This window comes from Gopherus evgoodei, chromosome 5, assembly GCF_007399415.2.
Source record: "Gopherus evgoodei ecotype Sinaloan lineage chromosome 5, rGopEvg1_v1.p, whole genome shotgun sequence".
In the NCBI taxonomy this organism is placed as follows: Eukaryota; Metazoa; Chordata; order Testudines; family Testudinidae; genus Gopherus; species Gopherus evgoodei.
In genome coordinates, this window is record NC_044326.1 from 135019636 (window position 1) to 135046546 (window position 26911).

At 49.8% G+C, this 26911-nt stretch overlaps 1 protein-coding gene across 1 annotated transcript in view; it reads left to right on the plus strand.

The window, feature by feature from the left end:
• The first annotated feature begins 19484 nt into the window (after window positions 1-19484).
• TEX15 (testis expressed 15, meiosis and synapsis associated) overlaps window positions 19485-26911 on the plus strand; it is a 129895-nt gene continuing 122468 nt past the window's right edge. The window contains 1 exon segment of the mRNA XM_030565292.1: window positions 19485-19691. Within this exon segment, the coding sequence (XP_030421152.1) occupies window positions 19581-19691 (111 nt within the window). The 5' untranslated portion in view covers window positions 19485-19580.

Sequence of the window (26911 nt, forward strand, 5' to 3'; positions counted from 1 at the left end):
TGGACATTAGGAAAAAGTTCCTAACTGTCAGGGTAGTTAAACACTGGAATAGATTGCCTAGGGAAGTTGTGGAATCTCCATCGCTGGAGATATTTAAGAGTAGGTTAGATAAATGTCTATTAGGGATGGTTTAGACAGTATTTGGTCCTGCCATGAGGGCAGGGGACTGGACTCGATGACCTCTCGAGGTCCCTTCCAGTCCTAGAGTCTATGAGTCTATGAGTCTATGAGTGCTGGGTGCTTCCCATCCCACATCACTCAAAGGAAGGAAGAAAGCATTAGTGCCCAAGCCCTCACCTGCATTAATACTCACACAGACACAACCCAGGGCTGGCCAAGCCTGGGTGTAACGTAAAAAGAAGAGAGGGCAGGGTGGACGTAAGTTCTGTCCTGTGCACAGGCCAATCAGGGTCCGCTGTTGATCTCCAACTTGCTTTAACTCTTGAGAGGGTTTTAAGCCCTGGGTTCTTTTGGGAGTGTTTTTGTTTAGGGATCTTTGTCCCGAACTGGCCTTCTGCAGTTCCTCTAAGTTCCCAAAACACACCATCTTCAGAGTTGCGAGACTGTTGTTGCTTAACTCGCTGACCTTTGCAATCTTTTTTGTTTTGCACCCCCTTTTCAGGTCTGTCTGGTTCACATCTCCTTTCCCACAGGCTTTTGGCTGTTTGGCAGCAGGGAGCTTGTTTGTGTGTGCGTTGGCCTTGAGCGACAGTTTCGCTCCTTATCTTTGAGCCTAGCTGGATTGTCCAGGTAACCTGTTCCTTTCTCCCTTCCTCCTCCTTCGACCTCTCACAACCTGCAAAGGAATCTTTTACTGCACACTCACACCTTCAACTCTTCCCAAAATCCTTTCCAGTGCATCTACAAGCATTAGCAATATACAATGCTGGTGCTTACCCAGGGGACCCCATGGGGGGCAATTTTACTGTGACTGTGACACTTGCCCTGTCAACCCTGTCCATGTTCCTTTCTTATGTCCTCATTGTCTCCCTCTCTGTTTTCCCTTTCCTGTCTTGCTTTTTATAGTAGCAGCAGAGAGGAGCTCTTGGACCTTGTAGTGAGCAAACCTGCAGGTCTGCCTTCTGGTGGCACCTCCTCCATCTTTTGTGCTGCCTTTCTGGGTATGTCTACACTGCGTTAAAAAACCTGTAGCACTAAGCCCAAGTCTGGCTCAGCTGACTTGGGCTTGGGCTGAGGAGCTAAAAATAGCAGTGTAGCTGTTTGTGCTTGGGCTGGAACCAGGTCGCTGAGACCCACCTGCTCATGGGGTTTCAGAATCCAGGCTCCAGCCTGTGCATCTACACTGCAGTTTTTAGCCCCACAGCTTGAACCCCTGTAAGCCCAGATCATTTAATCTGGGCCAGTTGTGTGGCCGTGCCGTGGGTCTCTTAGTGCAATGTAGATGTACCCTCTTGTGACCACAATCAAAGGTTGCAATGCTAGAAGGAGCCAGGCTAAGGAGCAGGTGCTGGCAGGAAAGATAAAGAGAAGGGTTATTCTCCTGCTGCATGAACAAGAAACTTTAGTTTTATTGCAACATAAACTAGGTGAGGTCACCCCAATGGCGGGTATAGTGCTGACATCATCTAGCTACCTCACTTTAGACAAGGCCTGGTCTATGATACAAAGTTAGGTCAAGGTAAGCTGCCTTACATCGACTTAGTCGTGCACATGGCTACGCTTAAATGTCTCTCTCACTGATGCAGTAACAGCACCTCCCCTAGTGGTGTTGAGCCATCAGTGTAGTGAGGTCGACACTGCAAGTGTAGACACTGCATTACTTATATCAACTAGGGCGGAAGCAGTAAATTGCCCGCCAAGTGCTCTCCTGCCGACTCCAGTACTCCACCAGAGCGAGAGGCGCAGACGGAGTCGATGGGGAAGCGTCAGCAGTCGACTCACTGCAGTGAAGACACCGCGATGTGTAGATCTAAGTACGTTGACTTCAGCTACGTTATTCATGTAGCTGAAGTTTTGTAACTTAGATCGACACCTCCACCTCCTCGTGTAGACCAGACCTAACAGTCCTCCAACAGCTGTTGCATAATGCCTGACGCTGATGGCTCTGGTCACATTGTGAGCTCCACTGCCCAGGGGTCACTGAGACCATAAGGCACCCTCCCCTTTAAAGCCCTGCAGATTTTCGAAATGGTGGAGGAAGGGCAGTGGGGGTGGGGGGGCCGGAGTGTCCAGTGTTTCTGCAGGCTAGGAACTGTTTGAGACTCCACTGCAGTGCCGTCAGTCCTGGGAGTTGAGCACGAGTGAGTCTGATGCCTTGGGTAAGTGTTAAAGATTTCCACTTAGCAAAGTAGGTTTCGGTTTGGTTTTGATGTAGGAAATTACACACAAAAGGTTGACGTTAAAAGATCATTAGGATGCAAAGTCAAACACTCAGAAATTGGGAAAGTCAGACTTTAAGTTGCCACTGCAACCTGGATTCAGCCCTCTCATGCATATGCATTGTGAGCGCGTACTGTTTTTCCACAGGATTCCCACCTCACTCAGTGCAGATGATGATGGTGCTTAGGGAGTGAATCAGGATTGCGCAGTGATGGAGGCTGTTGTCTGTAGGACCCCTGCATTATTTGTTGGAGAAGTTGGAAGGTGTTTACCTATTGTAGAAATTGGGGGACAGGCAGGCATAAGCACACCCATAGCTAAAGGCCTTCTCCCTTAGTTGTGGGGAAGGGACCAGTGGATCTAGGCCACAAATGTGTACTGGGGACAACAAATGAAAAAAAACCAAAAACAGGAACAGGAGTGAAGATTCACAGGGCAAAAATTAGGGATTCAGAGGGGGACACCAAGCCGAGCCCCTGACAGTGCCCACTGCTCCCAAAAGGCCTCCAGGGATTCAGTGGACACCACCCTGAGGAACTCTGCTTGGAGGTGTGAACGAGCAAGGGACCAGAAATAGGCCAGCACCAGGAGGTGGCTGATGAGCAGGTCCCGCTACTTTATGGGATCAGAGATGGGGTGTGACAGGATCAGGAGGTGCAGGGAAAAGTGCAGCCAGAACCTCAGCAAGAAGTTCTGGAGGAGCCAGAAGAGGGGCTGTAGCCTGACACACTCTACACAGGTGCCGTGGGAGTTCATGAATCACACCAGGTTCACACCTGTGCTCACAGATCCGTGAAGGCACCACCAACTAATATAGGGCCATATGAAATCTGTGTTAAGGAGAACACGGATGGAATTGTGGAATCAAAACAATAACATGGAATCCAGCGATTAAAAAAAAAAATCCAGCAAAATGCGAAAAAAAAAGATGCTTTTCCGTCACAGCTCTGGGGTCAGAGAAGATCTCTGCCTCCCTGCCATGGCCCTGGGGCCAGAGAAGATAGAATTAATCTTTTAAAAAATGTGAAAGAACAAAGTCATAAAATAATAAATATGAAAATTCACAATAATAAAATGGATTTCATGGGACCCTACTAATATCTCTGCTGGGCCTGGGACCACAGTAGAGTACAGACTGGCCCACCAGGGTTCTTTGCCCTCCTTGGGTGGAAACAGGTCCTGCTACTTGTTAGGGTGGGATTTGAGGGCAAGGAAGTGAATAGTAGAGAGCATGAGCACATACAGATGTTTCCAGGTGCGGTTCAGAGGTGGACAGGCTAGGTATTGTGAAATTGGCTTAGGTGGCGTGCTGGGGTGGCTGGGCTGGTTCATGGGAAAAGGGCCAAATGGCAAGGTCCGGAGGGCCAAGGGTGAGAGCTGGGCCGGGAACACCCTGCTGTAGACTTGCTCAAGGAAAGCAAGAGAAACAGGAGGCAAGGGTCTTCCCTCACCTCCTGAAGCATGTGACATGGGACATGCTGAGTGGATGGCCCTAAGCAGCAGAGGGTCCACCCAGTCCCTCCAATTGTAGTCCAGGAGGTCTCCTACTCTGGCGGTATCAGGACCAATCTATGGTGCACAAGTAGGACTCTGCTACCTGCACGCTAAGATGTGGCTTGTGTTGCAGGGGCTCCACAAGGAGGTCCTCCGCCTTGGCAGCTGCTACAGACCTGGTTGCCGAGATCAGCTTCCAGATCCTAAGTAGGTCCTGGTAGAAGATCAAGGGCTTAGAGAGGTCTTGGGGAAACCCTCTCGGGTGGAGATAAAAGAGCTGCTGGTTATGTCGGAGCACTTGGAGGAGGGGGAGGAAGGCATGTGCCAGCACGCTGCCTGCCAGTTTACCTGCACTGTATGGGAGTCTCTGCAGGGGCTGAAGGTTGAAGGTGTAGACCTGTCTGCCCACCTCCAGGGGGAGGTTCAGGAGCCCTGCAGAGACCCAGTGCAACCTCGGCCAGAAAAACTCTTCTGGAGGCTGACCAGAGTTCCCAAGGGCAGGCTCAGGATGTTGAGCTGGTGCCAGAGCATTGACAGGGCCAGTTGGTTAAGCACCAGCACTCTGCCCCAAAGGGAAAGGCACCAAACATCCACCTCTGCAACTGCTTAGCCATCTTGGCCTATAGATTGCTCCGATTCTCCAGCAGAGGATGATTGGTGGCAGAAAGATACATACTCAGACAGAGCAGTGGACCCAGTCCCCATCGGATGGCCTGGAGCGTGGGTGAGAGGAGGCCCGAGGTCTTGACCCAGTTGATCCAGGTAGACGAAACTGCAGAATAGATGGCTTGACAAGCCTTCATACACACCAGGTCTCCCAGGTCTTGGATCATTAAGAGCTCATCGTCGGCATATGCTGACAGGACCATCCGCAAGTCCAGCTCTCAAAGTGCCAGCCCCAGTGGTGATGGTATACAGCTGACTGGACAGTGGTTAGCCTTGACATAAGCCTCGCCTGAAGCTGAGGGGTTTGGTCAAGGCCCAGGTGGGCTTGATCAGACTCTCAGCAGAGACGTACAGCAGCTGAGGAAAACCCATGAAGCGGGCCCCAAAGCCGACTGCTCTCAGAGTGCCCACAAGATGCCTCATGATCTTTCCTGATCTTCTGGTCTAGGGACACGAGCGAGCGACTGGCTAACCCTACATGCAAGATGAAGTAGATTTTGCACCAGATAGAGATTATTGAAGATAATTTGGCCTGGGATGGTGTAGGTCTATGGGGATGGATCATGTCCGCCAGCATGGACCCCAGCTTCAGCAGGATGGTTTTCGCTACCACCTTGTAGTCTGTGCTGAGGAGCGAGGCTGGTTGCCAGTTCCTTAGGTTGCGGAGGTCCTCCTTCTAGAGCAGCAGAGCAAGCATGGCCTGCTTGCATGACAGTAGGAGCATCTCGCTTCCTAAGGACTTGGCCTAGATAGTGATGTAGGTCTATGTCATTGGAAGGTGTGTAGTGAGTGAGGCAGGAGAGCATGGTTTCAATGCTGTCCTGGATAACAAGATTCTAACCCTGCCACAGAGTTTGTATGTGGTGCTGGGCAAGTCACTTAAACAAAACTTTTCATAGATTTGAAGGCCAGAAGAGAGCACTGTGATCATCTAATCTGACCGCCTGTGTCACGCAGACCATGAATCTTCCCCACAATAACTCCTAGAGCAATTATTTTACAAAAACATCCATTCTTGATTTAGAATGGTCAGTGTTGGAGAATCCACAAGGACCCTAGAAGTTGTTCCAATGATTATTTACCCTCACTGTTAAAAATTTACACCTCATTTACCAGTCTGAATTTGTCTAGATTTAACTTCCAGCCATTGGATCGTGTTATACTTTTCTCTGCTAGATTGAAGAGCCCAGTATTAAATATTGGTTCTCCATGTAGGTACTTATAGACTCTGATCAAATCACTCCTTAACCATCTTTTTGGTAACCTAACTAAATAGATTCTCCTTGGCTCTGTTGCTATAAGCCATGTTTTCTAATCCTTTAATGCATAGGTTCCCAGATTCTGGATCATGATCCCAAGTGGGGTCATGCCATCAGCAGATGGGGTGTGGGTCCAGCAGGCCAGTTTGGCCCATGAGACAATGTTGTCTGTCCCTATCTAGGGAGGTTGTGGAATCTCCATCTCTGGAGATATTTAAGAGTAGGTTAGATAAATGTCTATTAGGGATGGTCTAGACAATATTTGGTCCTGCCATGAGGGCAGGGGACTGGACTCGATGACCTCTCGAGGTCCCTTCCAGTCCTAGAGTCTATGAATCTATGAATATGTCTGTTCCTGCTCCACAAATGCTGCACCAGCAGGCCACCATTTTGATCTGCACGGGCTGCCATTTTGCAAGTCAAAATGGTGGTCTCCTGGTGAGGTGTTTGTGCAGCAAGTCCAAACACGCTGGCTGTGTGGTGATGGTTCTGTGGACGCCAGTTTGGACATTTGCACTCTCTGGCTTTGTAAGCATCCACTCAAAGGACATGAATGCAGAACATCCTTATCTATCGGCAGCAGCCTCATCAACCGAGCATCCTGTCTGCCTGAGCTGGTAGGAGCCCGTGCTAGCATTTTCTGAGATAGGAAGCTGCAGCGGCTTGTAAGGCAAGACCCATATCTTCTTTTATGGCACCCTGAGTACCTTGTTGGCGCTCAAGGATAAAGGACCATTATAAGTCTCTGTCTCGGTGCTATCCTAGTATCACCACACAGGGCCTTTCTAAGTCCTGGCCTCGTTTGCTTAACAGTGAATTCATTTTTCTGACTTGTGATCATTAATTGTAGTTCTCTGATCACCTCCTCTGTCTGTCAGGATAAGGTCTGAAACTGATTTCCTCTGTGTTGGGTTCAACACTTTTTTTGAGTAAAGAAATTGTCATCTATTATATTTAGAAATTCTAAAGGTGGTCACTAGTTGTGTATGTTCCTCATTTTTTGGGTTCTCAATGTAAGAAACTTGAGATCTGATTTGCAGAAGTGCCTAGCGCTAGGAGCTGTGGTGGAGGTCAGTGGGAGCTGTGCTCTGAATATATAAAGTGCTATAAAATGTTAAATTCTCTGATAAGTCAAGCCGTGAAGAATTGCCGCTTTTAAGTCTGTTACTGAGTGTCCAGGAAGACTGAAGTGTTCTCCTACTGGTTTTTGAATGTTACAATTCTTGATGTCTGATTTGTGTCCATTTATTCTTTTGCTTTGAGACTGTCTAGTTTGGCCAATGTACATGGCAGAGGGGCATTGTTGGCACATCATGGCATAGGTCACATTGGTAGATGTGCAGGTGATATATGCCTTCGTGTGCCAGCAATGCCCCTCTGCCAGTGCCAGTACACAGGACGGACACTGTTCTCCCTGAATATTTCTTTTTATCCTTATCATTCAGTCCCTCCTGCATTATTTACTGAACACCATCGAAATGCTCCTCTGAAGACAGAATTATTAATTTCATCATAAACTTTTGTATGGTGTACTCATCTGAATATCTTAGTACTTTACACGCATTAATTAATGTATTGTGAGCTGGGATTACTGGGCCCATTTGACTCATGTAATTTAGGCATAGCCATTAAAACCAGAATTATCAGAGGTGTCTGTTAATTCTGGTTGTTTTTGCTTAATTTTATATGTGTTAACTCTGCAACCTTAATGTCCTTGTAATGTAGGGTTGTTTTGGTTTGGTTTTGTATGTAATTTCCTGTATTTTTTTTAAAAACCTTTAAAAATTGGAAAAACAATTTCATCTGATGGAACCATATTGACCCCCCCCATGTGGTGGGTCATCATCAGGGTGGGATTGTTAGACCCATAGCACAGTCCTCTATTACTTGAGCTGAGTAACTGGTAGCAACAGAAGGTTGTTATCTTCTGTATGGTCCTGCCACCAGAAAGGAGCTGGACAAACTTTCAGATCAGTTGATTTCACAGACCTTATGAACACAATGGTACCAAACATGAAGGTTTTAATACTGTACCCCAGAATCTAAAGATTTATTTACAATTTACAAGTGATGAACCTATTAAGAGGCATATGTCCTATCTTTCTAAACTGCCTTTAGAGAAGTTTTTGTTTGTTGTGGTTTTTTTGTTTCTTTTTTGTTTTCTTATTGTCTAATTCATTTAGGCAAAACTTCCAAACAAGCAACCCATTAAAGGTTGGCATACTATATTTCTTCAACTCTGTAATATCATTTTTATTTCAATAGACCTATTCCTCTTTGGTTAAGATGAAATCAAACTTGGACAGAGGGAAGCTCAGGACTTCTGCCTTGCAGCAGGGTGGTGAAGTAGGGGCTTCTGCGCAGCGAGGAGGAGGGACTTGGGGCTTCAGCCTTGTGGGGCGTCCCTGCCGGGCTCGGGGCTTCAGCAGGAGTGGGGCTGAAGCCCTGAGCTCTGACAGGTGCCTCCCATGGGCCAGAAGTCCTAAGCCCCAGCAGGTGTGCCCCAGCTCTTGAGCTTATGAAGATTGTCTTATGTGCTTTGAGGATCAGTAAGTTTGGCCACCCTGATCGATAGCAAGGACTGGACAAAGTAGCTACCATTTTCCAATCACTGAGAGAAGCCGGGTTAATGAAAACCCCACTAAATGTGCAGTAGGAAAGGAAGAAGCCCATTACCTTGGGAACAGAGTCAGTGGAGGACAAATCCGCCCCTTCGTGGATAATGTTCATGCCTCACAGATATACAAGGCACCTATGACCAAAAGGCAAGTGCATGGTTTCCTAGGCTTAGCTGGCTACTACTGCCGGTTCATACTCCATTTTGCCACCAAAGCATTCCTGCTATTGACTTAACTAGGGATACCACATCAACACGGGTGCTGTGGAACCTGCAAAAGTATCTTTCACTACCATACTCTGCAGACCCCTAGTGCTGTATAGCCTGAACTTCAAAAAGGAATTTGTACTACAAACACACACACAGGCGGTAGAACTAGGGATGGGTTTTTCTCCAAAGATAAATGGAGAAGAACACCCGAGAAATATACTGAATGATAGAAAAAGAGTGCTTGGCTTCCTAATGGGAACTAGAGAGTCTTTGATTCTACCTCTGAGGAAACGAGCTTACACTAATTACTGATCGTGCTCCGGTGTGATGAAAGAGACAAACCTGAGGACCATGAGATGGTACCTGTTGCCAGAACCATACCACGGAACCCGTCACCTTTTGGATACAGCAACAGGCAGGAAATTTGCTTCCGAACTTTGATTTTCTGTCCAGGAAGTAGCCTACGCCAGCCAGGGCCATGCCTCAGCCTTGTAGGGAAGAATATGTAATGGAGTCTACAACGCCATACGGAACACAGACAGCTGGGGTGAAGAGCCTCTCTTGTTTATAAGCAAGTAGCTTGATCACAGCCCCATTCAGCTGCCAGAGCTGCCAGTCATGGATGCCTGCACTCACAGCTGCAACCACTAGACAAAACATGGCCTGCTGTAAAGGGAAGAATATAGAGAAGGAAGGGGAGGCAGAAAAGCCTGGGCTAGCAGAGTCGTGACAGCCCTGCACCAGGCTGCCCCATAGGTGCCGACTCCATGGGTGCTCCAGTCCTGGAGCACCCACGGGGAAAAATTGGTGGGTGCTCTGCACCCACCGGCAGCCAGGCTCCCCTCCTAACTCTGCCCCCCATCCCACCTCACCTCCGCCTTCACCTCTTCCTCTAAGTGCACCGCATCCCCGCTTCTCCTCCCAGTGCATGCCACTGCAAAACAGCTGTTACACAGCGTAACAGGCTCTGGGAAGGAGAGGGGAGGAGCGGGAATATGGTGTGCTATGGGGAGGAGGTGGGGAAGAGGCGGGGCTGGATCGGGAATTTGGACTAGGGGTTGGGAGGGGCAGAGTTGGGGCGGGGGCTTTGGGGAAGGGGTTGGAATGGAGGTGGGGCAGGGGCGGGAGGGAGTGGGGCCGGGGGCAGAGGGGGGTTAAGCACCCTCCGGCGCCAGCAGAAGTCGGCGCCTATGGGCTGCCCCCCAAGAAAACAGCCAGGAGACTAAAGCTGGCTACAAGCCATAACATTTGTAGGGTTGATAGACTTATTTGGAGGTGTGGGTCCAGGAACTGCCCTGGCTGAGAACAAACTAAGGAGGGTCATTCAGGGGAAACAGACCCCTCCCTTCCTCGGCCTCCCCCTCTCCCCGCGCCCAACAGGACTAAGTGTTATCTAGACCATCCCTGACAGGTGTTTGTCTGACCTGCTCTTATATGTATTAACACTTCTTTATTCTGCTATTACTAAGATTTTGTAAATTATGTAATGACTTTAAAAATACGGTAAAGGCCTGGAATCATATTTTTTATAAGAATGCATGATTCTATCTATGTATTAAATGCTTATCCTTTACTCTCTTAGCCTTAAGGCTTTCTTTAAAATGGACTAACTGCATATAAATATTTTTTCTCTAAAAATGCCTGTTATCACATATGTATGTGTTAACAATGTATTTGGTCATTACTAAGATTTTTGTGAATTTACTGAGTTTATTTAGAAATGTACTTTTTAAAATTATTTTTTCTCTAAAAATGCATTTTAACACCTCTCCTTTAATCTTCTGTCATTCAGACTTTGTACAATAAATGGCTAAAATGGACATTTTCTTCTAAAATATTAAAAGGAGTGAAAGCTATATTTATTCAGTTATTTCTAATACACCCAATAAAGATAAACTTAAATGAAAATTTAAAAAAAATCAAATGACTGACGCCAAAAATGCAGGTCTCCAAAAATGAGACCAAAAGGCAAAAAGGAGCGTGTGGAAATGTTAAAACTTATATGATGAGAAAAAAATAAAGAGATAAAACTACTAACCTCAAAATATAACACCAGCAAATAAATCTTTAGGATAAAGAATTCTTAAATCTTTCGTAACACTGTGACTTCCTTTCTTCTTTGAATCTGCTCTTCCAAGGAGCTTATGTGTTTTGTTTTTGTTCCTTCAAGGACTTTCTGGTGATGAGATGGCTCATTAAGCCTGCACAAGCAAAATTCTTAGACATTACAGAAGAACAGTCACCCAGACATGTAAACCTCTGTTTAAAAGTTTTTCCAGCAAGAGAGAAACAAAGAGGTGTGATAAGATAAACACAACTCCTTTTTGGGGAATAATGTCCCTAGGGAATTCTTACTTCAACAACAGCAGAGACAGGAAAAATGCTAAGTGAGAAAGATTCTTTGTACAGTGTATGTTCTATCCCGATATAACACGACCTGATATAACGCGAATTTGGATATACGGTGGATATACTCCAGGGAGGCGGGGCTACGCACTCTGGTGGATTAAAGCAAGTTTCATATAACACGGTTTCACCTATAACACAGTAAGATTATATCAGACGGCGTTATATCGAGGGTAGAGGTGTACTTTAAAAATGTAGCAATAAAGTGCTGTATGATACACTAGCAGAAAAGTTTCTAAACAGAATGGTTTTCAGAATTTTCTCAGAGGAGGAGGTTGGCTATCAGTTGGCTATTGATAATTTATTAATTGTAGTGTGATAGTGCCTAGGTATTCCTTTAGCGGATCAGAGTCTCAGTGTGCTAGGTGGTGTACAAACATGTAAGAAAGAAGAGAGTTCTTGCCCCACAGATGTTATAATTTACAACATGACAGGCAGGATGCAACAGCATGTCAGGACAGACAAATGGGGTGGGGAACAGTGACATGGAGATGAATTAAACTTGTACAGTTCTTGGTCCTCTATTTCCCACAGAGCATGAAGATGTATCATTGGAGGAACTTAGTAAAGTTAGAGACTTCTGGATAGGAAGTGATACCCTAGTTGGCTGCTGTTGGAGAAAAACATAGTTCTCACTCTCTTGTTGGGTGCAGCAAGTCAGATACTTTATTCTCTAGCAATTGCATGGAGGGAGAGAGTGCACTAGGACACAGGGTTTCCCCCACCTAGGCAGGTCTCTCTATAGGTAAACAATTACAGCAAGCATTTATACCTTTGATTGCATACAATAATAAGCAACAGCTGCATTTTGTTTATACATAGGTCATCCTGATATCTTATTTTTATCACCGCTATTTAGGCTAGAGTCTACATTCCATACTTATCTAACACAAGGTCGCAACAACTTCTCACACAGTTCTTTCCCAGTCGCCTCACACAATCCTCGCTTCTACAAATCTCGTGTTGTTAGGATTACAGTTAGCCTGACTCTTGCTCCCAGAGGGGACTGTTTGCATTGAATCCCCTTCAAATCCCTGTCAGTTCTTGCTTTACTTCCACACTGCCAAGCAGGTACAGTTTGATGCCTCTCTGAGCCACACAGTACAGCTGGGAGGATGAGATGGCAACATGGATAGAGTTGAGCAGAAAAGCAGAAATACCAATGGACTGTTCCTTAGGTGGTTACTTATGTCTTTCGTTCCTGTTTTAGGCTGGTGTCAAGATGGAAATGGAAGAAAGTAATAGAGTTAAAGTGCAGACAAAAAAATGAGAAGCACCCAAACGTGACAGCTGTTGGTGCAGAAACAAATCCTTTGAAAAAATTTACCATCCCTAAAATAAGGAGGACTGCTGATAAAGGTACAGTAAACTGGTAACAAACATCAAAACTGAGCATTTTTGTCAAGTGAAAATTGTGCATAGCCGTGTGTAAGTGATGTGTGTTATTCCAAAGCTCAATCAGTAAATGGTAAAACCTCAAGCCTTGAAATCAGTTGACTTGTTTCATATTTAGCACTTCCCAGACGTTGTGAACCAAGTTGAGTAAAGCTCAGAAAAACCTACGTCTTACTTCAATCACCCTGGCATCTGCTGAGCAATACAGCAGTGCACAGACAATCCAGGAAATTTTGGAGAGTGTTGGGGCAACTTCCTGGTGCAACTGCTGGAGGAACCAAGGAGGGGGCCATGTTCCTCTTGACCTGCTGCTCACAAACCAGGAAGAATGGTAGGGGAAGTGGGTGGCAACTTGGGCAGCAGTGACCATGAGATGATCGAGTTCAGGATCCTGACAAAAGGAAGAAAGGAGAGCAGCAGAATACAGATCCTGGACTTCAGAAAAACAGACTTTGTCTCCCTCAGGGAACTGCTGGGCAGGATCCCCTGGGAGGCTAATATAAGAGTGGGAGGAGTCCAGGAGAGCTGGCTGCATTTTTAAAGAAGCCTTATTGAGGGCACAGGAGCCAACCCAGCCCAATGTGCAGAAAGAGTAGCAAATATGGCAGGTGACCAGCTTGGCTTAAGAGTGAAATCTTCGGTGAGCTTAAACACAGAAAGGAAGCTTACAAGAAGTGGAAACCTGGACAGATGACTAGGGAGGAGTATTAAAATATTGCTCGAGCATGCAGGTGTGTAATCAGGAAGGCCAAAGCACAATTGGAGTTACAGCTAGCACGGCATGTGAGGGGTAACAAGAAGGGTTTCTACAGGTATGTTAGCAACAAGAAGAAGGTCAGGGAAAGTGTGGGACCCTTACTGAATGGGGGAGGCAACCTAGTGACAGAGGGTGTGGAAAAAGCTGAAGTACTCATTGCTATTTTTGCCTTGGTCTTCACAGACAATGTCATCTCCCAGATTGCGGCCACTGGGTAGCACAAAATGGGGAGGAGGTGAGCCGCCCTCAGTGGTGAAAGAACAAGTTAAGGTCTGTTTAGAAAAGCTGGACATGCACCCAGTCCATGGGTCCAGATGCAATGCATCTGAGCGTGCTGAGAGAGTTGCTGATGTGATTGGAAAGCCATTGGCCATTATCTTCGAAAACTTGTTGTGATCGGGGGGGGTCCTGGATTATTGGAAAAAAGCAAATATAGTGCCCATCTTCAAAAAAAAGGAAGAAGAGAATCGGGGGAACTACAGACTGGTCAGCCTCACCTCAGGCCCTTAAAAATCATGGAGCAGGTCCTCAAGGAATCCATTTTAATGCACTGGAGGAGAGGAAGATGATCAGGAACAGTCAACATGGATTCACCAAGGGCAAGTCATGCTGGCCAACCTGATTGCCTTCTATGATGAGATACACTGGCACTGTGGATATGAGGAACATGGTGGACATGCTATAGCTGACTTTAGCAAAGGCTTTTGATATGGTCTTCCACAGTATTCTTGCCAGCAAGTTAAAAAATATGGATTTGATGAATGGACTATAAGGTGCCTAAAAAGCTGGCTAGATCGTCAGGCTCAATGGGTAGTAATCAACAGCTCAATGTCTAGTTGGCAGCCAGTATCAAGTGGAATGCCTCAGGGGTCTGTCTTGGGGTCCGGTTTGTTCAACATCTTCATTAATGATCTGGATAATGGGATGGATTGCACCCTCAGCAAGTTCGCAGATGACACTAAACTGGGGGAAGAGTTAAATACACTGGAGGGTAGGGAATTGGGTCCAGAGTGACCTAGACAAATAGGAGGATTGAGCTAAAAGAAATCTGATGAGGTTCAACAAGGACAAGTGCAGAGTCCTGCAGTTGGGATGGAAGAATCCCATGCACTGCTACAGGCTGGGGACTGATGGCTAAGCGGCAGTTCTGCAAGAAAAGGACCTGGGTGGATAACAGTGGACGAGCAAGGTAGATATGAGGTCAACAGTGAATCCTTGTTCCCAAGAAGGTTAACAGCATATTGGGCTTGCATTAGTACAAGCATTTGCCAGCAGATTGAGGGAAGTGATTATTCCCCTGTTCGGCACTGGTGAGGCCACAGCTGGAGCACGTGTCCAGTTTTGGGCTTCCCCACTTCAGAAAGGATTGTGGTCAAATTGGAGAGACGTCAGCGGAGGGCAACAAAAATGATCAGGGGGCTTATGAGGAGAGGCTGAGGGAACTGGACTAGTTTAGTCTGCAGAAGAGAAAAGGGAGCTGCGATTTGATAGCAGCCTTCAACTGTCTGAAGGGGGCGTTCCAGAAAGGATGGAACTAGGCTGTTCTCCAGTGGTGGCAGATGACAGAAACAAGGCGCAATGGTCTCAAGTTGCAGTGGGGAGTTCTAGCTTGAATATTAGGAAAAAACTATTTCATTAGGAGGATGGTGAAGCACTGGAATGGGTTACCTAGGGAGGTGGTGAAATCTCCATCCTTAAAGGTTTTAAGGCCCAGCTTGACACAGGGATGATTAGTTGGTCTTTCTTTGAACATGGGGTTGGACTAGATACCCCGTGAGATCTCTTCCACCCCTAATCTGTATGATTTTATGGTTACAGATATAATGAATATCTTGAATTTAAAATTTTTTTTTAGTTTTTCTCCAGTTTGCTAACACATCCAGAAAACCCTGCTCAAATGTCATATATTCTGTTACATCTGAACATCAGTACATGGAGTTAAAGAGGAGAGAGAGTGAGTTTTGTCAGTTCTGAAATAGAGGAGATGCTTTCTGTTGAAGTCAGGTCCCTACAAAGTGGTAACTTAGAACCATTGGCCTGACACATACCCACAGGGTCATGGACCATGATGAAGGCATGGCCACACACTCCTCAGTTATTTTCTCTGCCTGCCATTGGACCAGGATGTGTAGAACTATTTCTTGTGGGTACTTTGTGTATTTGGTATTGTGGTTTTTGTTTGTATTGTGTAGAAAGGTTTAATTTTAGCTAGTTATGGCAGTTAACACATTTCAAGATGGCTCTGGTGATGTGAGCTGTGTGTAGCCTCCTGTCAGGCTCTTGTTGGCCTGCCAGTTATATAGTTCAGTTTGTCACATTGTGCAGTATTCAGTTGTCCTGCCTCTTTGCCTGACTTTAGTTCAGTCCAGTGGAGCTCCAATCCAAGGTGCACTCCTCACTCACTCTACCAGGCAGTGTGGGAAGCAAGCAGACTTGGCTCTGTGGGCTCCACCAGGTCTCCCTGACATGGAGAGTTCCTGAGGAGCTGTGGGAGAGGAAGAGACAGGAGTCCTATTCCCTCCCGTAGTCAGGAGGAAGGGAGGAAAGCCGAAGACTCAAGGTGAAAGGAGAAGTGGGAATAACAAGTCCCCAAGCCTCCCTAGTCTGTCGTGTAAAGGAAAAACTTGTGTATGTTCTTTGCTTATATATTTACTCAAGAGTCTCCTCACTTGTACCTTCTAGCTTGATTTTTTCTTATAATACTTCAAACCAGTATTGAACTCTCCTGTACTGGGGTGTCAACGTTTGGCACCCCAGACCCTTTCTCTGGCCCACAGCTTCACCTTCAGAAGAGTCAGATCTGCAGTTGCCGGCTCAGCATGGTAGATCCTAGCTCCTACTGAGTGCCCAGATTACCATACCTCCCCTTCCTGGGGGGACTGGCTGCTCCCAACACAGAGCAATTCAATTTCAGGCCTCATCTGACAGACAGAGGAAGTGGTCAGAGTGACCCCTTTAGAATTTCTAAATATAAATAGATGACAGTTTCTTAACTCAAAAAAAAGTGTTGCGGCCCCTTCCTAGCAGCTGGGGACTTGGCCACAGCCATCCACAGTGAAGACCTCCAGGCCTGATTATTGTAACTCACAGGCCCTTAGAGTGGAGCTGCCAACCCTGAACATGGTCCTGTGTTAAAGAATGCAGATCTCTGCCTACCTAGGACACCATGGTTGTGTCAGCCCATTGCTCTGCTCTCTGTAGCTGACTTTCTGTTGAACAAGAACATGGACCATACACTTAATGCTGATATTCTAAACCTCCCCATGGGATTGATCCTAGCTCCCTGGGAGATCTCTTTCCCTCTCTATGAGCACCATCTCTTACAACAGAAACCGTCCTTAAGAGCACACGAACTGTACCATTATGTGAAGACATACGAGACTGAACTTGCTCAGCAGCTGAGCCAGGATCTCTTGGACAAAGTAATTAGCATGACAATGGTCTCAGACAGGCAGCAAAGGCACATTGTTTTAACGTATTCACTGTGCCATGCTGTCTCACCCTTGGTTAATGTTTGCCATAATTAATTTAACGGACTTAGGGCTTGTCTACACATAAACCACTACAGCTGTAGTGCATCTGTGAAGACACTCCCTATGCTGACGGGAGGGGTAATCCATCTCACCGAGAGGCAGTAAGTAGGTTGACAGAAGAATTCTGCCATCAACCTAGTGCTGTCTATACCGGTGGTTAGGTTCATTTAATTGCATTGGTCAGGGGTTTGGATTTTTCACACCTCTGAGTGACATAGTTATACTGACCTAATCTCCTAGTGTAGACCACAGCTTAGTGAATTTGCTATCAATGAAATCTACTTATGTCTGTCTGCAAAGGGTATTGGAAAATGCATCCTATGTTCACCATTTCCTTTGTTGTGTTTCTAGTTTCTTTAACATCCTGCTACACTAATGAGAGGGAGTATAGCAGTATCAGACCATACTCTGAGCCAGTCTCGTCTCAACACAGGATGTGACCTGCAGTCTTCATGGCAGTTTGGTGAGATAAGACTAGTACACAATGAGAGCTGGAAAAAAAATTTGCTGCAAAGAGGTAAGTTATTGCAAAATAAATGGCAGGTGAAGTCACCATGGTGACTTTTCATGACATATCTCTTTGCTCTTAATATTCATTCATCATTTCTTTCTCGTTGCGAACCAGCTTCTTCTAAAGGCAAGTCAGGGTTGCCAGCGCTACTGTGGGGCTCACTTTACGAAGCGTCCTTAGAGGTCATTTGCTTGCTGGCATAATATGACTTCCATTACTTTATTTTGTTTTAAATCTCGTGCCCGCTTTTCCTGCCTCTTTTCTGAGCTATGTACATGTTCTTTATTACAAGATCTTCAGGAGACTGTGAGCCAGGTTCTCTGTCCTGCAGAGTCTGGCTTTGTCTCTCACCGGCCTGATGATTCCTACGGGTGCTGCCTGCAGACCTAGAACTGTATCCTCCTGGCAGCTCCAGGCACAGGGAGCGTGTGGGTACAAGGGAATGGAGAGACGGTGCGACCGAAGTGCACTCCCCTCTGGCTGTCTGCGGACAGTTCCTTGGGCACCATCCGTCAATAGCTGCCAATAAGAGCAGACCCCAGGCTTCATTAACCTGTGCCAGGTAGAGGATCAGGGAGCCATAACTGACTGTGACAGTTTTCCCTCAGCTCCAGCCCGTCTCCTTAATTTTTGAACAGCATAGGCAAGTTATGCTGTGTGGACTTGTGATGGGGCAAGGCCAGATGGCTACAGTAAAGTGGGTGAGGAACAGGTATGTTAGTGCCAGGCTAAGCAATCCCTGGTACCATGGTAAACCAAATGGCAGTTGTTCCAGGTTAATCAAGACACCTGGGGCCAATTATGATCCTTCTAGAAGGCAGTGGGAGAGAGCTACAATTGATTGGGACACCTGAAGCCAATCAAGGGCTGGCTGGAACTAGTTAAAAGCCTCCCAGTTAGTCCATGAGGTGCGTGTGCGAGGAGCTGGGAGCATAGAGGCACCAGGAGCTGAGAGTGAGAGGGTGTGCTGCTGGAGGATGAGGAGTACAAGCATTATCTGGACACCAGGAGGAAGGGCCTGTGGTGAGGATAAAGTAGATGTTGGAGGAAGGCCATGGGGAAGTAGCCCAGGGAGTTGTAGCTGTCCATGCAGCTGTTACAGGAAGCACTATAGGCAGCTGTGATCCACAGGGCCCTGGCTGGAAACCCAGAGTAGAAGGCGGGCCTGGGTTCCCCCCGAACCTCGCAACTCCTGATCAGACACCGGGAGGGTTGACCCAGAGACTGTGGGTTCCACCATAGAGAAGATCACTGAGGTGTAGCAAATCCGCCAATAAGCGCAGGACCCACCATGGAGAGGAGGAACTTTGTCACAGACTATTAATAATGTCCCTGGTTTTTGCCAGAGTGCTGGGGTAGAGCAACACCAGTGTCCTGAACCACCAACAAAGGACCTCTTGTCTTTGTCATTTGATGAAGCATCAGGAGCCACATCAGATGGAGCCCAGAGAGCATGATTTCAGAAGCTACTTTGCCCCGTTCCGCTGGATGCTGGATGTCGGACAGACAGATGTTAGAGATCATCGCCCATGGCTACCCCATCCAATGCACTCATTACCCGTTACCCACACCCCGACCTGTCCTGCTTCTGGGACCCTGACAGCTTGTTACAAGTGGAAGTTACTGGAGGAGGAGGGTCCTGTTTTCCTCCCAGCAGAGAGTTGGCGAGGGGAAGGGGTGTTTTCAGTAGCAAAACGTGGAATACAGGGTGTACTCATATCATGGAGGTTAGCTAGTGGTGGAAAGTGGCTGGGTTAATTTTCTGAGTGACGAGGAAGGGAGCAAAGTATAGTTAGTCAAGTATGATAAAACACCACATCCCCTGAAATCTTTAAAACGAGATCTGAGGGTCAAATTCCTCCCGATAATTAGCGTGACTCCCATTGTCACCAATTATGCCACTGTGACTACAGAGGAGTGCTGTCTTATCATTGTTCCAGCTCTCTGAACTTCTGTAACCTTTCTCAGCACCTTGGGATCTGTTCATTTGTTCTTTTCACATGCTTCACCCTCAGGGTTTTACATTGCAGACACCATCCTGGCAGCAGAAGACCCTAAAATCTACCAATAGGACTTTTCAGTGTAGCAGAAGGGTCACTCTTGGCTGTGAGCAGAACTGTACAAAGCCAAGCCTCCCAGAGGGGAGGGCAAAGGAGGGCCAGTAGGACCCTGGGATAGTATAATATTTACTGTATTGCTATGCACGTCTTTGAAACCTGATGGCTTTGTTAGCTGTCAAAGTGTGTAACCTCTTTTTATTTCATGCTAGGGCCAAGATGCGTGAAGAGGAAGGCAAGGCAGAGAACTTGAGGAACATTTTTGCTTTTTGGTGCTGCCTTGGGATGAGGTCTCAAAAATTTACCACAGTGGAATACATACCAGCGAGTCTGCAATGAAGGAATTAGGAAATCCCCTCCTTGGAGTTTATTTATTCAGACATGTTGATGTTGCTTTGAATTATGCAAATAGATTGATCAGTGCAGAAAACATCCTTGTTTTCAAGGTAGGTGCCATGTACAGAGTTAGGGGAACATTTTCAAAAGTGCACAAGAGCTCTAGGCGCCTGTAACAGTCAGGGCCGGCTCCAGCTTTCTGCCGCCCCAAGCAGCCAAAAAAAAAAAAAAAGCGATTGGCGGCAGCTCAATTACGCCGCTTCATTCTTCGGCGGCAATTCGGCGGCAGGTCCTTCACTCCCTGTCTTCCTCTTCGGCGGCAATTTGCTGCAGTCCTTCACTCCCTGTCTTCCTCTTCGGCGGCAATTCAGCAGCAAGTCCTTCACTCCCTGTCTTCTCTTTGGCGGCAATTTGGCTGCGGTCCTTCGCTCCCTGTCTTCCTCTTCGGCGGCACTGCGGAAAAGGAAGAACTGAGGGACCCTCCGAGTTCCCGCCAAAGACCCGAGGTGTCACCCCGATACTGGACAGAGTGCTGCTCCTTTGTATTGGCCGCCTCAAGCACCTGCTTCCTTCACTGGTGCCTGGAGCTGGCCCTGGTAACAGGGCAGGCTCCTCTCCCACCTTGGGGTCCCTCACACACTGTCTTGGATGCCTCTTGATTGTCAACACCTGAGTGCGTTTTTATTTGTTACCACCGTCACAGTCCCCGTGAAGCACTTCTAACTACCATCCATATCCTTCCGCTACTGTCACGATCCCCACGAAGCACTGCCCACCTTCCGCATCCTTTTGCCACTGTCAGAGTACCCAGGCAACACTTCTACTTGTGATATTCTTCCACCACTGTAAGTTCTTCGAGTGATTGCTCACATCCGTTCCAGTTAGGTGTGCGTGCCGCGCATCAGAAACTTTTTACCCTAGCAAACTCAGTGGGCCGGCAGGTCGCCCCCTAGAGTGGCGCCGCCATGGCACCTGATATATACCCCTGCCGGCCCACCCGCTCCTCAGTTCCTTCTTACCGCCGTGTCGGTTCATTGGAAACTGTGGAGCGCAGCATAGCTGTCCTCCACGTCCCTAGCTCTCCTGTTTCTACGGTTGATAGTTGTAATTAGTAGTTAAGTGTAGTTTAGTTCTATAGTTAATAGTGTAAATAATATTTGTAGATATTTGTTAGCCAGTTTGGGCCGTAGCCCTTCCCGGCACCCGGCACCGGGCTCATGCCTGGTTCGCTGGGCTTCAAGCAATGCTGCGGCCTCTGTAAGAAGCGATGCCGACCAGCGACCCTCACGACGTGTGTCTAAAGTGCCTGGGGGAATCGCACAGATCGAGACAAGTGCCGCATTTGTAAGGCTTTTAAGCCTAGAACAAAGAAGGAGAGAGGGACCAGAGACTTAGGACTCTCCTCATGGAAGCGGCACTCGACCCGGCAGCTTCGCAGGCCGTCACTTCGACACCGGCAACCGGATTGCGCCGGCATCCGGAAAGACTCCCCGGCACCGAACCTTCCCTGGCACCGGGTGCAGAAGCAAGACCCTCGAAGTCTGCAACTCCATCCAGGCAGACTCGAGGTGAGCTCCCGGCACCGACATCGCCGCAGCGCTACCGGCACTGTCGACTCCGGGCCCGAAGGGTCCATCGAGTCCGGTCCCGCCGAGCTCCCCCATAAGATCTGGGGTTGAGCTATTGGTCCCATCGACGCCGGAGACCTTCGCCTCGGCACGGGACCTCATTGCCCTGACTGAGTCAAACTCAGCCTCCACCCCCGGTACCTCCAGTGTGTGGGTAGCGGTTGCCAGGGGGCCAACCTCATGATGAGAGCGCCCAGTCTCGGGACTCACGCTCGCGTCGAGGGTCCCCGACACCATGGTCACTCAAGATCCCGCCGCCGCTCGCACGTCCCGGCACCACTCCCCTCGGCCGGTACCGGTCCGTACTCGCCGGCATCGATCGGCCTCCAGGACGGTCACGGTCCTGGTTCCAGCACCGATAACGGCACAGGGACTCTAGGAGCCAGTCCCAGCCGTTGATCAGCGCCCCGGTCGACCATACCGGCACTGAGCTGGTGGCAGGTCCCGGTCCCCGGTCGACCTCCTTGACCACCGGCGTCTGGTGCAGGTCCCGGTCCCGATTCCCGGCACCACGATAGTCAGCGGCTGGTATACCAGGGTCCCCGATCCCGGCACCAGAGTCCAAACAGTGACCCCGGTCCCGATCCTGGCACCGGTGTATGACTCCCGGTACCGCGTCCCCGGCACCGCGAAACATCTTCGGCCCAGGACGCGGAGACTCTTACCAATGCCGCAGGCGGCCCTCCATGGCCTTCCAGACAACCGTCGGTGTCATCGCAGGGCGGACAGTGTATATGCGCTGGACACTGACAGACAAGCTGGCCCTTTTCAAGACCATCCGCAACATGGACCAGGGTCCGCAGCAGTGGGGGTTCTGGACACCCTGGGCGTATCACCAAGCCCAGGGCCCCCAACAGCTTTCTCCTAGGCCTGCAACGGCAGAGCACAGGGCGCCGGAGGCGTCGTTGTCTCGCCCTACTCCCTCCCCGGACGGGGAGGACGGGTCAAAGCAACAAGACCCTGATCTCCCTCCTGAGCCAGAGGCGAGGGCTGAGGCAGACCCCCCGCTGGACACTCTCTTGCTGGGGGTCTCCTCATCGTCTTCTCCCGATGAGGCGTATAGCTGGCACTTCCTCTAATAGCCCTCCTCCGCTAGATCTCAGGGCACATCAGGACCTCCTCAGGCGCGTAGCACAGAATTTGAGCCTGCAAGCTGAGGAGGTCTCTGAGATCGAGGACCCCGTCGTCAGCATCCTCTCCTCCGATGCTCCCACCAGGGTCGCCCTGCCCTTTATTCGGACGATCCAGGCCAACACCAATACGATCTGGCAATCGCCGGCCTCCATCCCCCCTACTGCACGGGGCGTCGAAAGGAAGTACATGGCCCCCTCCAAGGGCTATGAGTACCTCCATATTCACCCGACACCATGCTCCCTGGTGGTACAGTCGGTGAACGAGAGGGAGCGTCATGGGCAGGAAGCCCCAGCCCCCAAATCCAAGGAGGCCAGGCGTATGGACCTCCTCGGCCGCAAGGTTTATTTGGCGGGGGCCCTTCAGCTCAGGGTTTCCAATCAGCAAGCCCTTCTTAGCCGATATGCCTTTAACTCTTGGGTGGCAGCGGATAAGTTCAAAGAGCTGCTGCCACAGGAGGCACGTCAAGAATTTGCGGCGATTCTTGACGACGGCAAGAAGGTTGCACGAACCTCGTTGCAGGCCTCCTTGGACGCTGCGGACTCGGCTGCCCGTACCCTCGCCTTGGGGGTGACGATGCGCCGCATCTCCTGGCTTCAGGTTTCTGGCCTTCCACCGGAGCTCCAATACACCATCCAGGACCTCCCGTTCGAAGGCCAGGGCCTGTTCTCGGAGAAGACAGACCCCAGACTGAAAAGTCTTAAGGACAATCGGGTCATTATGCGCTCCCTTGGGATGCACACACCTGAGACGCAATGCAGACCCTTCCGGCCACAGCAACAGCAGCAGCGTCGGCTGTACCCCCAGTTCCGCCAGCGGCAGGACCTTAATAGGCGCCGCGGCAGACATGGCAGGTGCAGGCTGTCGGGCAATCAAGGGGGGCAAAACCAAAGCTCCTCTAAAGCCCCACCTGGACCCAAACCTTCGTTTTGAAGGTGCGCCCGAGGGCGTAGTACCAGTATCCCCCATGGATCCTTCCCCCCCGTTTCCAACCGCCTTTCGTTTTTCCTCCAGGCGTGGTCCTGGATAACATCCGACCGCTGGGTCTTACACACAGTGCAGACGGGATACCGTCTGCAGTTTGTATCTTTTCCTCCCTCCCGCCCCCCACCCTCGTCTCTCTTCAGGGATCCCTCTCACGAGCAATTCCTCCGCCAGGAGGTACAGACGCTCCTCGACAAAGGAGCTATAGAGGCGGTTCCGGAGAACGAGAGAGGCAAGGGGTTTTATTCCCGCTACTTTCTGATCCCCAAGGCCAAGGGAGGCCTCAGGCCTATCCTCGACCTGCGAGAGCTCAACAAATATCTAGTAAAGTTGAAGTTCCGCATGGTATCCCTGGGGACCATTATCCCATCCCTGGATCCTGGAGACTGGTATGCCGCCCTCGACATGCAGGACGCTTATTTTCATATTGCCATATGGCCACACCACAGGCGTTTCCTTCGGTTCGTGGTCGACCGCCATCACTACCAATTTGCGGTCCTCCCATTTGGCCTTTCTGCGGCTCCGAGGGTATTCACAAAATGCATGGCTGTCATTGTGGCACATCTTCGGCGCAGTCGCATTCACGTGTTCCCTTACCTTGACGATTGGTTAATTCAGGGCACGTCGGAGCTCAAGGTCCGCAGCCACATCCGCAGGATCACCGGCCTGTTTGCTACCTTGGGCCTCATGATCAACGTGGACAAGTCCACTCTGCTCCCCTCGCAGAGGGTGGAGTTCATTGGGGCCGTCCTGGACTCCACCGTGGCCAGGGCCCTTCTGCCGTTGCCCAGGTTCCAGTCGTTGTCGGCGATCGTTCAGCGCTTGCTGGCAGCCTCCCTGACATCGGTACGGACATGCCTAACCCTGTTAGGCCATATGGCAGCCTGCACGTTTGTGACCGGGTATGCACGGCTCCGCATGAGGCCCCTCCAGTCTTGGCTCATCGTACATTACCGGCCGGCAAGGCAGTCACTAGATATGCTGATCACAATCCCCCAGGGGGTGTTGGATTCTCTCAGTTGGTGGCTAGACCAGTCCGTCGTGTGTGCGGGGCTCCCTTTCCACCCACCCCAGCCCTTGGTGTCCCTAACGACGGATGCCTCAGATCTCGGCTAGGGGGGCCCACCTGGGAACCCTGAGGACACAGGGCCTGTGGTCCCCACAGGAGGTGGAGCTACATATCAACATGCGGGAGTTGAGAGCGGTCCGCCTTGCTTGTCAAACGTTCTGTCACCAGCTTCGGGGTCGTTGTGTCGCGGTATTTACCGACAACACGACGACCATGTACTATATCAACAAGCAGGGTGGCACCAGATCCTCTCCCCTATGTCACGAGGCGATGCGACTCTGGGACTTTTGTATAGCCCACTCCATTCACCTCACGGCTTCCTTCCTCCCCGGAGTACGGAACACGCTGGCGGACCGCCTGAGCAGATCCTTCCTCGCGCACGAGTGGTCCCTCCGCCTGGACGTCGCCCTCTCGATTTTCCAGAGGTGGGGTTGTCCCCGCGTGGACCTCTTCGCGTCCAGGGGGAACAGGAAATGCCAGGCGTTCTGCTCCTTTCGGGGCCGGGAACCCGGGTCTATAGCGGACGCCTTCCTTATTCCGTGGACGACCCACTTGTTCTACGCGTTCCCCCCGTTCCCGCTGGTCCACAAGGTCCTTCTGAAGGTGCGCAGGGACAGGGCCCGCGTGATCATGGTAGCCCCAGCGTGGCCCAGGCAACATTGGTACCCCATGTTGCTGGACCTGGCCATAGCTGACCCAGTTCCCCTGCCCCTTCACCCGGACCTGATCACCCAGGACCACGGAACTCTGTCACCCGGACCTCCAGTCGCTGCACCTAGCAGCGTGGCTCCTGCGTGGCTGACCAGTTCCGAGTTGCGCTGCTCCACCCCAGTACGTGAGGTACTCTTGGGCAGCAGGAAGCCTTCCACTAGAGCGACATACTCGGCCAAGTGGAAGCGTTTCTCCTGTTGGTGCGTGGAGAAGGGTCTCCTCCCGATGGAAGTTTCGGTGGCCAATATTTTGGACTATATTTGGTCCCTTAAGCAACAGGGCCTGGCGATATCGTCCCTGCGGGTCCATTTGGCGGCTATCTCCACCTTTCACCCGGGTGGGGATGGCCGCTCCGTTTTCTCTCACCCGACGGTGACTAGATTCCTTAAGGGGCTGGAACGTCTATACCCTAACGTCCGACCCCCTGCCCCTACCTGGGATCTTAACCTGGTGTTGTCTCGGCTTATGGGGCCCCCCTTTGAGCCGTTAGCTACTTGCTCCCTGCTCTATCTTTCTTGGAAGACTCCCTTTTTAGTAGATATTACCTCAGCTAGACGGGTGTCGGAACTCCGGGCTCTCACAATAGATCCCCCGTATACAGTCTTCCATAAAGATAAGGTGCAGCTGAGACCACACCCTGCCTTTCTCCCCAAGGTGGTCTCAGCCTTTCACGTCAACCAGGAGATCTTCCTCCCAGTTTTTTTCCCGAAACCTCATTCTTCACGCAGGGAGCGACAACTCCACTTGCTTGATGTCCGTCGGGCTCTCGCGTTTTATGTGGAGAGGACCAAACCGTTCCGCAAATCCCCTCAGCTTTCATGGCAGTAGCGGACCGCATTAAGGGGCTTCCCATTTCCTCGCAGAGGTTATCCTCGTGGGTAACGTCCTGTATCAGGACCTGCTATGACTTGGCTCACGTTCCTACGGGCCGTGTGACTGCGCACTCTACCAGGGCGCAGGCATCGTCGCTGGCTTTCCTCGCCTGTGTGCCCATCCAAGAAATCTGTCGGGCAGCGACCTGGTCATCGGTCCACACCTTTGCTTCCCACTACGCCCTGGTCCAGCAGTCCAGAGAGGACGCGGCCTTCAGATCTGCAGTGCTCCATGCCGCTACTTCTCACTCCGACCCCACCGCCTAGGTATGGCTTGGGATTCACCTAACTGAAATGGATGTGAGCAATCACTCGAAGAAGAAAAGACGGTTACTCATCATTGTAACTGTTGTTCTTTGAGATGTGTTGCTCACATCCATTCCACACCCGCCCTCCTTCCCCACTGTCGGAGTAGCCGGCAAGAAGGAACTGAGGAGTGGGTGGGCTGGCAGGGGTATATATCAGGTGCCATGGCGGCGCCACTCTAGGGGGCGACCTGCCGGCCCACTGGAGTTGCTAGGGTAAAAAGTTTCCGACGAACGTGCACGCGCGGCGCGCACACCTAACTGGAATGGATGTGAGCAACACATCTCGAAGAACAACAGTTACAAAGGTGAGTAACCGTCTATTCTGTGCAACTCTTCTGCCTGCAGCATCCTTCCACTGCAGACCCCATGTAGCACGCCACCTGCAGCATCCTTCTGCTCTCAGCTGCAATCATGATCCCCGTGCAGCATGTCTGCCTGCAGTGTTCTGCCACCATCATAGCCTCTAGGTAACACTTTTACCTGCAGTGTCCTCTTGATACCAACCCAGTCGCTGTGCCGCACTTCCACCTGCAGCGTCTGTTTGCCCCCGTCACAGTTGCCATGCAGCATGTCTGCCTGCAGTGTCCTTCCACCCTCAGTCTGTCCGCAGCTTTCTGCTTGAAGAGG